Source organism: Ochlerotatus camptorhynchus, unplaced genomic scaffold, assembly GCF_037179485.1.
Source record: "Ochlerotatus camptorhynchus isolate MF236.1 unplaced genomic scaffold, CSIRO-AGI_Acam_v1.1 ptg000598l, whole genome shotgun sequence".
Lineage (NCBI taxonomy): Eukaryota > Metazoa > Arthropoda > Insecta > Diptera > Culicidae > Ochlerotatus > Ochlerotatus camptorhynchus.
The window spans coordinates 1,590,771-1,603,355 of record NW_027041078.1 but is presented as its reverse complement, the minus strand read 5'-3'; the positions used below and the strand labels follow the sequence as shown (position 1 = coordinate 1,603,355).

General features: G+C 37.9%; 1 protein-coding gene across 12 annotated transcripts in view; it reads right to left on the bottom strand.

Annotated features, from left to right (window-relative positions):
• Positions 1–5,789: 5,789 nt before the first annotated feature.
• The window catches only part of dac (dachshund), a 109,898-nt gene continuing 103,102 nt past the window's right edge, over positions 5,790–12,585 (bottom strand). For all 12 annotated transcript variants that reach the window (XM_065237226.1, XM_065237230.1, XM_065237220.1 and 9 more), the window contains one exon: positions 5,790–7,979. In XM_065237226.1, the coding sequence (XP_065093298.1) occupies positions 7,849–7,979 (131 nt within the window). In that variant the 3' untranslated portion in view covers positions 5,790–7,848. The remainder of the gene's footprint in view (positions 7,980–12,585) is intronic.

Here is a 12,585-nt window from a genome sequence, read left to right as displayed (position 1 = left end):
CTTCCGGATTTCCTGTGTATGGATAATTAAGGTACAAATCAGTTCAGATCTGTGGAAAATCGTACAATAAGACAATTACCGATAGAAATTGGTAAGATGTTGAATGAAAAATGCTTTAATTTGCGTTGTGAAAAATAGTTATTCTGATGTAAACAAACGGTTTGGTTGACGTTTCTTCTCGAACTCGGGTGGCGCACTCTACGTTGGTGGTGCATTAAAAAGGCGTATAGGCTAGTCAAGTAGTGAGCCAATTAAAAACCTTTAGTTTCCACCGGATGCTAAAACCATAGAGGTAACTCTAAGACAAGTAGGTCCCGAAGAAACGTGCTCAACTTTTTGGCTCACCTCTGGTACTATCTTCGGTCCCAAGCTAACCGATGCACCCCTCGAAACATAGGAAAATCCACGAACCCCTCATTTTATCTGTCAAACATTCATAGCGAATCAAAACAAACATAATGTAGTACCAGAATTTCGAATAGAATGGGATACGCTTATAAGCACAAACGAAGTGACAGACGGAGCGGCTCGAAAACTTTGGTGACTAACCTGCTATTGCAATTTTTCAGTGTACCACATGGCAACACCACTACTACTGGATTGTACCACATGGCAACACTACTACTAGATTGAACTAGCATTTTCACCAAATGTACTAGAATGTTTTGGTTCTATCTCTTTCACTCTACTCAAAACTGAAATGCATAAAAAAATGACAAAATGATACGCACTCTTTGCACACTGTCAAAGAATCATTGAACACAAAATCAACTTTGTTCAAATCAAAACAAAAAAACTAACCCATCTGGTGGATGATGGCACAAGCTTCCAAGAAAATTCTATTACAGTGAACCACATTATTTAAATGGATTTCTTCGCCAGTTAGCCGTCTGTCACTTCGTTTGTGATGAACGATGTACATCGATTTTGCGAACAAAATTACATCCATTGATGTAATATTGTATCTGCTTTTTGCTATTACATCTTTATTTCATACTACAGCTTGAATTACATTGATCGATAATACATTTTTTTTTTTGCTGTGTATGTATGTATTCAGGTACAAAACTGCGAAAATTGCTGCTTCGTTAATCACAAAAACCATAGAGATAAACTCTAAGACCAGAAGGTTCCGAAGAAACATGCTCAAGCTAAACGATGCACCCCTCGAAACATAGGAAAATCCAGGAACCCCTCATTTTATCTGTCAAACTTTCATAGCGAATCAAAAGAATTTTGACTAGAATGGGGTACGCTTATAGGTGTTATTGGGACCAATAGCCTAGTCAAGTAGTGAGGTGTTCTCGAATAAAAAGATGGAATAGGATGGAAACACATTGTCCGTTTCATTCAAAGGGGACGAACGTAATCCGCTTTACATTTCATCTAACAGATTTCTTTAAAATTTGCTTCAAAATTACGATTTTTACGATAAATTCAAGTCGTAATGAAGCCACTTGCCGATATTATCCGATTCCATGCACTATTCATCGATAATCTTGGGTTTGTTAGAATTATCGAGCATTATGCTGATGTTGTTTTTAGTGTGTTTTGTGATGTGAACTGTCACTTTCTTAAGCACCTGCGTTTGTAACTGTTGCATGTTTAAACTCTGGAAACATCGATATTTGCCCGAAGATTTAATGGCCAAACGTGACCAAACCCAAGAACAAACGATAGGTGCCATCGATGCTGATCTTCACCGGATGCCTGAGATTGGGGAAGCCTGTAGAGGTAGTGATGGAAATCAGTAAAGACCTTGGAGATATCCGAGTATTTCCAGTCGTGAAATATGCGTTTCCGCACTTCCTACAATGTGTGTAATGCGCTATTTTTTATTTTTTTTCCTCTGTTTGGGACCTAACACCACTGCGACCAGTTATTTGATCTATTTTAGTATATCCCGTGTCCTTAGTTAAGTGCATGTCATATTACCACCGACAAACCGACATGAATGACCATAGCAAAAACAATAAAATTTCTGACCAAAGCACACTACTGACATCTGGCTCCGTGTTCGCGGGAAATAGTTAGCTAAGCCATGAACCCGCATGCAACAGTTATGAATTGGTTCGTGTCTGATCTATTCTGGACAAATTATTATTATCTAGATCAAAAAATCCCACACACCAAATTTAAATCGCTGAAACTCATCAGAATTTTGCTGATTTTAGACTTGATGAAAGATCAGCAAACTTTCCAGCAAAATAATGGTGCTGAATTTTCCAGCAATTGGGTTCTTTAATTTTTAAAATATATCGGTTTTTATATATATATATCATATATATTAAATCGCAAAGTTTTCTGAGCACAGCAATATTTTTTTCGAACCCACACACTTTCATCTCGATTTGACAAACTGACAGTTCACTCCCATACAAAGTGGCACCGAGGAGCGCTAATAAGGTGATTTTTGCAAATGTAATCGTTCTTGATGAAATTTTGTGTTTGAGTTCCATTTTTATGGCAGATTACGAATATGCATTTACCTCAATACCCTTAATGAACCCCATTCCAACTTCTGTCAAAATGACAACATTTTACTGATAACCAGCAAAAATTTCAGCAATCTTTCTTCATTGATTTTTCAGCAATGAAAAATTCTGAAAGCTCACAGCATTTTGCTGAATAAACTCAGTAAATCGAATTTATTTTCGCTTGGGGCTGGCAGCTTCTGTTAAAGATTTTTGATACAAATACACAAATAATAAAGACAAAATCGCCAGGGTCGTTTCCATGCATAATTTATTAAAATTAAATACAACCAGTGCTCTTACCAACATAATTTTATATATTTGTAGATTATGTATTTGTAGTTTTCCCTTCTCCTCGATGGTTTGTACGAATCGTACGAATGCAAATACAGGTATACCTCGACTGCTACTGTCACTTTCGATTTCCACCGTCAGTATCTCCCTAAGAACAATTGAATCATATAAATTAATATTACGAATAGATGGGGGATTATCTCATCTGTCCGATGGAGTTATTATTTTGTTTGTTTGAATGATCGTTTGCGAGAAATCGGCGATGGAAGTCAAAAGTGACAGTTACGTTATATCAAGGTATACCTGTACTTGCGACTGTGACGCTAACACATTGACAGCTCTTTACTTGTGTCCAGCAAACCGTTTATGTTAGCTGAATTTTTCGGTATAAATATCGTTTGCTGTTTTTCAGTAAAGCTTTTTTGTTGCTGATCATGATCCAGCAAACTGTTTTACTGATAATGAAAACTAATATTTGTTGCATATGGTTTTGACCGTTCGGATCACTGCACATTTAAATCGGTCGTTTACAATTTTCGGGCATCAGTCAGAATTAAGTGTCATGGCGGTTTGTCGATGATATTACCATAGAGGTAACTCTAAGACTAGAAGGTCCCGAGGAAACGTGCTCAACTTTTTGGCTCAGCTCTGGTACTCTCTTCGGTCTCAAGCTAATCGATTCACCCCTCGAAACATAGGAAAATTCACTAACCCCTCGTTTTATCTGTTAAACTTTCATAGCGAATCAAAACAAACATTGTGTAGTACTAGAATTTCGACTAGAATGGGGACCTTATCGTTTGCTTCGAACCAATAGGCTACACGAAACGAAAATCAATTATTTTCTTCATGTGTTTCACTTATACATTTTTGCCAAAACATCAGCCTTATACATTCCTTAAGACAAACCACATAGGTCCTATAACAATGCATAAAAGGTATGTGTGACCGCTTATACATTTCATTTGACACATGACCTTCATTAACGTTTTGCAAGGCTTATTAGTTGACTTATACATTTGATGAATAATCAGCAATAGAAATTTGCCAAAAGGTATAAGAAGATTTCTATCCGTGTAGTCAAGTAGTGAGCAAATTTAAAATCGTTAGTTTCGTATTGATTGTTGATATTACTCCATCACTATTGAGAAATGATCATGTATTCGATTTTTTTTTACAGTTGTCATTCTTGCATTTATCGCAAGGATCCGACACTAATTGAAAGGTCCCGCTATTTATACCCTTCGGAGTGTTGAAACACCCTCCAAAGGAGCGCCTCTTTTTCAGTCAAAATTTGATTCCTTAGCAACAAAATAAGGAAATGACACCGATAATGACCATGCATCAGAACCCTAGTCTTAACCATTTCAAACTAGGAAACAACGAATAGAAGATTAGAAATCACATAGACAAAGAATAACTCATTTTTTTCCTTCAAGATTATCCTCGGTGGACAAAGCCAACAAGGCATAAAAATTAACAAGGACTTAGATGTGTTCCTTGGATTACTGAAAAATCCTGCTTCCCTAATTTGAAGTAGTCAGGACTAGAGTCGGTGTATAATGAGTTACGCCAAGAGTGAAGCCAAGTCTACCTATTGAACTGTCAAACCGGCTACCTATCGTGCAAAGTAAACAAACAGTACGATGCTATGAAAGATGCACGAAAGGTATTGCAAAAAAAAATTAAAATATAATCGAAGAAATGATCTTAAACACGCAGTGAGCAATAAATTGTCATGGGATACGTTTGGTAATGATCACTTATGAGAATTTCTACTATTTTGGTTAAGATAATTTGATTAAATCACTTTCATAATGATTTACTACACCCGCTATTTTTTTTTCTCGCTAGAAGTCATTTGAAGTTGATGTAGAAGTCCTCTGGCAACAGAGCCAAGTGAAGGGAATCTTTCGAAAACCGTAATGCGAGTTCAACTGTTTTTCTCTTGGCGTAACTCATTATACACCGACTCTAGTCAGGACTAGGAATCGGTGGTAGATCTTACATCCCGTAACGTACCACGAACAGGTGATCTACCCACGTTACGGGGCATGCAATGCGTTATACGATCACCTCAAAATTTCAAGAGCACAGCTACCACAAAATATACAACAATGAAACTGGAACTTCACATTTGATCCAGCAAACAGGGAGTTCCAATTTCATGAGTGATGTCACAACTGTGTCCGAAATTTGTGCTCTAGAACACTTGAGGTGCTAGGGTATCTCAGCCCTCATCAGGCGATTTGTGGACTTTTCAAGAGATCACCATAAATGATTTTTGAACAGATTTATCAACCAACAATACTAAGGGGAGAATCAGTAAACTTGTAATGACTTTATCATGCAAACTGAAGCACGCCTACGCAAACCAATGCCACCATCGGATAGGAGAGAGTTTTCCCTAGCCGACGGTGTTGTTGATTTGGCAAGGCGAGCTTTGATTTGCGAGAAAAGAGCATTACAAGATTTGATTACAAAAACTGATCCGCCTTTTTGAATTGTTGGTTGAAATTTCACAATGTTCCTTTCACAAACAAACGGCTGTCATGATACTTATAGATATGAGAGATGGTACCGATAAAAATCGATATTATTTGTTTTTAGAGATTTAAGCACGATTATATCGGATGAATTCGATAAAATGGATTTCTCCGACTATAAATCAATAAATTAAACTTTAGAGTATTTTTTGGCAAAATTTGAATAAATTTTGGGACTTTCGTTCCCTTCGGTTTAATTCTCTTTTTCGGTGACAGTGACAGTCAAGTGAGTAACGTCAGTTGACGTATCCAAACAAACTGTCAAATCGTATGAAACACGATGTAATTAAATTAAAGATGAAACCAGTGTAACCAAATACATTTTGAAAATTTGATTACAAAAGTCTGTGAAAAATTAAAAAGTCTGTAAATTCACAGACATGTCTGTAAATCTGGCATCGCTGGTGTTTACTATCGGAAGTTAAGAATAATTTTGGAAGGTGATATATCTCACAGCTGACTCAAAGTTTCACGCATATTTTGGTATTTTATTTGACCGTTCTAAAGAGCACAGAGCATTCCATTTTACAGCATGATTCATTTTATTTCTTTCCGATGTTGCTTTTGTTGTTGTGTATGTTTCTACATATCGATATCATTTTTCTGTTACAAAAGTGGAATCTATGTTTTGCTGGGGTTGGGGATTGTGTTGATTTTTTTTTCTGTTGGATATTGATTTGTGTCTGTTGTTCGTCATTTTTGTTTTCTCAAATAATTTGCACTCGACATGTTTGATTACCAGTGTTTTTTTTATGTTTTTCTTCTTCACCATTAACAATAAGCCCTTACATACATAGAAAAACAGAAATTATTCGTTGCGAATAATTTAACGTGTCACCGGGTCGTGTTTATTTAATCTTTTTTTTTTGCTTTTTCCGTTTTTTTTTCTTACCACCAACCACGCCTGCCCTACAGTGAATTGAATTTTCCAGTTACGTTTACGTTTATTTATAGATACAATATATGCTTGATAAATAGCGATTGTTTTCTTCTTGTTTTGCTAAATGGATTCTAAAATACAAATAATAAATAAAAGTCAAAGTCGACACAATCCGTTTGCGCTTGTTACTATTTTGGTTTTACATATAAATGCGGGAAGAGAAATATATCTATAAAAAAGTGGGACCACCCCATCTGCACTTTGCATAAGGGTGGCTTTTGTTTGTATGGGTGAGTTTGTGCCTGTTGCGATTGAACTTTGTACAAAAAATTATCATTAAAAATAATTCTACCTAAAATATAGTAAAACACAAACTAAAACAGCAGTGTTCAGCGTCGTAAATTAAGATTTGCTTCCCGAGATGGTTCTATGTATAATTGTTTTACGCTAACGATCACTATCACTTGGTTGTATTTTCTAATGCTTGATTTATAAACATAGATTATCTGGAAGAAATTAACCCGGAAAAATACTAAGTACTTTCACGACGTGTGTCTGCTTGTAAGTGTGTCATTTTCTTATATCAGTGTATTCGTGAGTTGCAAGAATTTCTGTCTATGACTTACCTCTGTATGTTTAAGATTCTTTTTTTTTTTCAGAAAACACGAAACTATTCACATTTCCTTAAGTACGAGTTAATGTTGTATTACGAATTTCTTTGTATATATCAATTTTACAGTACGGCTTTGTTAAAAAAAAGAAAGTTTGACTTTTCTCGCTAAGAAATATGACAGACGAAATGAACGGATTTCTTGTCAATGCCTGCTTCGCGCAGCCTCAAAATGATTATTCGTCAAAGGAGGCCTAACGAAACGAAACATATTTGTGCTAAGTCAGTTGTTGTAAAACAAAATTCTCGCTTCAGTTTTATGCAGATTACAGTTTTTGCACTTTTCGAATGATTACCAAAATGTACAAAATGTCAAATTGTAGAAAAGAAATCGTATCGGCTCTTTTTTTTTCAGTGTGCAATTTCATATTGTTTGCTTTGAGATCCTGTTCTATTCTATTTTGCAATGATTTCACAACTGTTGATTTCGATTCTATAAATGTGGGACAGTAAAACTTATCTATTCTAGTTCTGTCATGTTTCTTCTTCTTGTTTTAAATTAGTCATTCATTAAGAGTTTAATAAATACATGTTCATCTATCATTATACAATCTTGGTTTCAGTTCAAACGTTCTCTATCCATCCATCCAGATACACACACAAGCATAAGCTGTGTGATTCGTATATTTCCAGCAATAGCTCCAATCAGTGGAGTAAATTAAAAGTAGAACCTCGGAAATGATGCCGCTGCACGTGATGCCGCGTGTGCACTCACTCATTTTTCTTCCACTGATATCGAATTGTATTTTTTTCTCGTTCTCTCGAGTTTACTCACATCCTTTCCTCTAGTAGTATAATTGCACGTACATTTTGCCCAGCGTCGAGGTTGGCCATGACGCCAGCGAGCAGTGGAAGCTAAATGGCAACAGTGACCAACGCGACACTGTACGACCACAACGTGGCCTGCTGCGAGAGGAGCTGCAGTAGAAGAACAAGTGCTGCGCTTGTTGAGAGCGATGAAAAGATTAGCCATAATTGCTGGAACTAAGTGGCACTGCTGTACAGTACGGAGTTTTTGTAGTAATTGGAACGATCTTGGAGTGGCCCTTTGACTTCGCCTTCGGCCGCCTGTTGTCGCACTTTGCGCTCGAGTTCCAACTCTTGAGCCAAGGATTCTGCAAATTGACGAAAAGAGGATGGAAACAAAATTAAATCACACTGCCACAAACATTAGGGTAAATCTCGGAAGATCACATTCAGGAGACAAGAGAAAGGATTCCTAGCAAACTTTTATCCAACTCACATCGCTCGAGGGCCACGTAGAGATTTGGTCGAGCGAACGTGAATGCGAATGACACCTGGCAGACGAAGAAAAATCAGCTCCTGGCAGTTATAAAAATCAAATTTTCTTTTCTTTCACTTTCTGGCATCAAAGCAAGCGAGATGAGCTAAACACTCTCCGGATGGTAATCTGATTTAAATATTCATTTTTTTTCTTCTACCCGTCCTGCAAAGACATTCTACACGCAAATGGCATTTTCGTTTTGCAGGAACGAATCAGAAACATAAGCAAAACAAGAAGTGATTGTGTCAAACAGAATATTACAACAACAACAAGAGTGCAGCTCAGGGACTGATTTGAGATGAAAGACAATCGTCAGTCAGGTGGGTTGATTTGGGGGATAATGAAATTGAGCTCTGAGCGAAGATTGTAGAATATGTTTATTGGAAGGTGGAGAAACGATTAAGTCAACGAAGAAACTGATTTGACTGCAGACACGTGTGGGAGTTTGAAACAGCTTGAAGTTGTATTCATTAAACAGATCCAGAGATTTGGGACCTTAGATAGCATAGTCAGTTAAGGCACGGTATTACCAAGCTGGAGGCAGTGGGTTCAATTCCAGACCCCGTTACGTGGGTAGAGATCAGCTTTTCGTGGTACGTTACGGCATGTAAAATGTACCACCAAGTCAAGGGGTAAGTCACTCAGCACATTGTGCTGGAATTAGATTCGGCGCAAGTTGGGCACATCCATAGGCACACATTCGGCACAATCTCGTAGGCATTAGATTGTTGTAAATAAAATGGGAGCACTGCTGGACAACTGTCATTGAAGTTGTTCACAATATTACGTACTGTTTTACTGTATATTCAGGAACATCCTCCAGAAGAACTCAAACCAGCAGTTCACTAATAGATCTAAATATGAAATGTAGGTTCTAGAGTGAGCTCAAGAGAAAGAGACAGTTAATCAGACCCCATTAGTATTTTTAATTCAAATAATGCTGCAACTCACACAGAACAAACTACAGAAATCTATTCATCATCCTCTATAGACGGTCTCAAACGATGTTCTCCTCCGGTTCCAACTCTTTCCGGCCGTTGATGGACCGCTGTTTTTCACATCACGAAACGCTAGGCTTCTGGTCTGCCTTTCATTACTTCTGTAAAACTGTTCACCTTTACCCTTCTTCAGAGACGAACCAGCCAACGGGTAGAGAAACTGTATTCACATCTCCAGGGAAGTAAGCAGAAGCTATGTTTATGGAAATTTCCATTCGAATTGCAACTGAATATTTGGTAATATAGTGTGTTATAGGTACAAATTTGATCCTAATTTTTATTAAAATGGCTGTCCGAGGTTTTGGTAGTAGGCTGTGCGTGTGTTCGAACCTGACGTTTTTTTTTTTTTTATCTATAATCGGTTGCTGATCTGGCCATAACCAGGCCCAGGAGACAATTTCTAGTCCCTCATTATAGGTCCCTATTATTTGCCGCTGAGAAGCTGTTCCGAAGCCAAGTAGAACCTCCACGAGGCGTCCCATTATTCGTCTCATCATTCGTTGAGTCGCAGCGTTGAATCTGACTATTGGCCACGAAAAGGCTTGCCAATGCACATCAAAAATCGACTACATACATCCGATAATTTTTTGTCTCAAATCGAGGGAAGACATTCCGCGCAACTACCATAAACCGGACTAGTTCATGTTGATCTACGTCAAGCTTCGTCTACAATTTGTACTTCTGCATCAACACATGTCAGACAGCCTTCAGGTTCAATTGGCTAAACAACTTGGTGAGTTCGTTCCATTTTGTAATTTATTATCTTTTCAAACCAGTGACGTTGGGAGATCACCTTTTTGTGGTGCGTTCTGCGTATAAGATCTACCACCGAACCCTAGTCGTGACAACTTCAAACTAGGGAATCAGGATTTTCCAGTAATCAAAGGATCAAATTTTAGTCCTTGTTACTTTTTATGACTTGATAATAGTGACAAGACACGGGTAGTGACCACCGCGCCGTTATGCATTTCAATATTGTATATTTAAAATCAAAAATATCCAGACCCGATGTTTTCTGAATCATCTTTCCCCTTAAATGCTGCACAGTAGGCCTGGGCGTTTTGATATGTGTCTTCCACGCATCTACGCATCTACGCATCTACGCATCTTCCATGTGAAACATATATCAAATAGGCAGAAAAATGATGTAGGTATATATATAACTTTCCAGGATACTTTCAAGAACTGGCTGTGGTGGTGTTAGATTAGATTAGATTAGATTAGATTAAATTAGAAATGGCTGTCCGAAGTTTTGGATTACTTTCATCATAAACTAGCTTTCCTGCTTGTGTACCTATTCCAAGTACTTGGTGTTTATGGACCCAATGCTCTTTTATAAGCACCATGGCTATATTTTTCTTCACGTATATTCGGCAAATGACTTCGGTTGCTCCTTTGAAGATTTATTTGAATATATTTTTAGTTTTCGATAATTCTTAACATTGCAAAATGTTCTCATTTCAACATAAAGTTTTTCAAGCCCATCAACTGGAATTTCTATCATACTATAAAATTTAATAATCTATAAATAAAATGAACATGGAATGGATAAAAATATTTAAATATTGCTAAATGTAGTTTTCTTTACCACACTGAAAATAAAATTTCGTTTATACAACTATTTCTTCTACAAATTTATTCGTTGTTTTCTGCAACGAAATTGATTTGTAAAGGGTGATACGGTCAAAATTTGGTCAAGGGAAAACGCTTGTAAATCGGTGAAATCGTTTATTTAAAAAATCAAATTAAATTTCTTTTTCAAGTTCAATTAGTATAAAATTCAGGAAAAATATTCAGTTAGGCTTCCGCTTTTCCAAATCCGAATTGCCGGGCCTTACGTTTGACCCCTGCCATCAGATTTTGTACAGCCACCTTGTCCACCTTCTTCGCCGCAGAAAGCCAGTTTGCCTTGAACTGCTGCTCGCCCTTAGCAGTTTTTTTGGTCTTCTTTAGGTTCCGCTTGACAATAGCCCAGTATTTCTCAATTGGGCGGAGCTCTGGCGTGTTGGGAGGGTTCTTGTCCTTGGGAACCACCTGCACGTTGTTGGCGGCGTACCACTCCATGGCCTTTTTACCGTAATGGCAAGATGCCAAATCCGGCCAAAACAGTACGGAACAACCGTGTTTCTTCAGGAAAGGCAGCAGACGTTTATTCAAACACTCTTTCACGTAAATTTCTTGGTTGACAGTCCCGGAAGCTATAAAAATGCTGCTTTTCAAGCCACAGGTACAGATGGCTTGCCAAACCAGATATTTCTTTGCGAACTTTGACAGTTTCATGGGCTTGAAAACATCTGCTACCTTTCCCCTTCCTTTTGCCGTATAAAACTCCTGTCCCGGAAGCTGCTTGTAGTCGGCTTTGACGTAGGTTTCGTCGTCCATTACCATGCAGTCAAACTTCGTCAGCATCGTCGTGTACAGCCTCCGGGATCGCGCTTTGGCCGTCGTATATTGTTTATCATCGCGATTTGGAGTCACTACCTTCTTGTAAGTCGATAGTCCGGCTCGTTTTTTGGCTCGATGCACGGTTGTAGACGATACACCCAGCTTATTTGCGGCATCTCGGAGAGAGAGGTTAGGGTTTCGCTTGAAACTACCGGCAACTCTCTTTGTCGTCTCAGCGGCTTCCGGTTTTCGATTTCCCCCCGATCCAGACTTCCTGGCTGTCGACAAACGTTCCCCAACACAGCAAAAAAATAATTTTGATATCACGTCAAAGTGGATGCACTACAATCATGTCGAAAATATGGTGTAATATTACTTGCTAAAAAGGACAAAATTATCATTAATACAATGCATGAACTGACATTACGCTGCTTTTACTGCATTTGTTTATTTATGTGGTCATAAAAATTACATGAAATTTTCGACATGATTGTAGTGCATCCACTTTGATGTGATATCAAAATAATTTTTTTGCTGTGAAACACTTTAATTACATTTGTAACGGTTGATTTGGCAACTTTTAGCGATTTTGCCAACTTTGCGTGCGAGTAGCTCGGATTTTCGCGATGCGCGAGCAAAATTTTGATACGCTGCTCTTCTTGCTTGGACGGCATTTTGACAACTGAAGAGTGAATTCCAAAATCAAAATAGGAGCAACATTCTACACACACACACCTTCAAAATGAGGGGTGTTCAGGTTTTTTAAATGCAAAATTGAAAGAAATACGTCAAGTTGATATTGACCAAATTTTGACCGTATCACCCTTTACATTGTATGAAGCTAGTTTCGTTAGAACTGTCACACTCGCTACTGCTACACTCAACCAACGGGCCACAAGTGTTGGTTGTAGAGACCGAAAAATGTGGAGTGTGTTATACCCCGTTCACATTACAGCCTATATCACGTAATATAGGCTGTCTTGCAATGAGCACTCATACATAGGATTTCCAGTGAAAACTAGATGTATGAGTGCTCATTGCAAGACAGCGTAT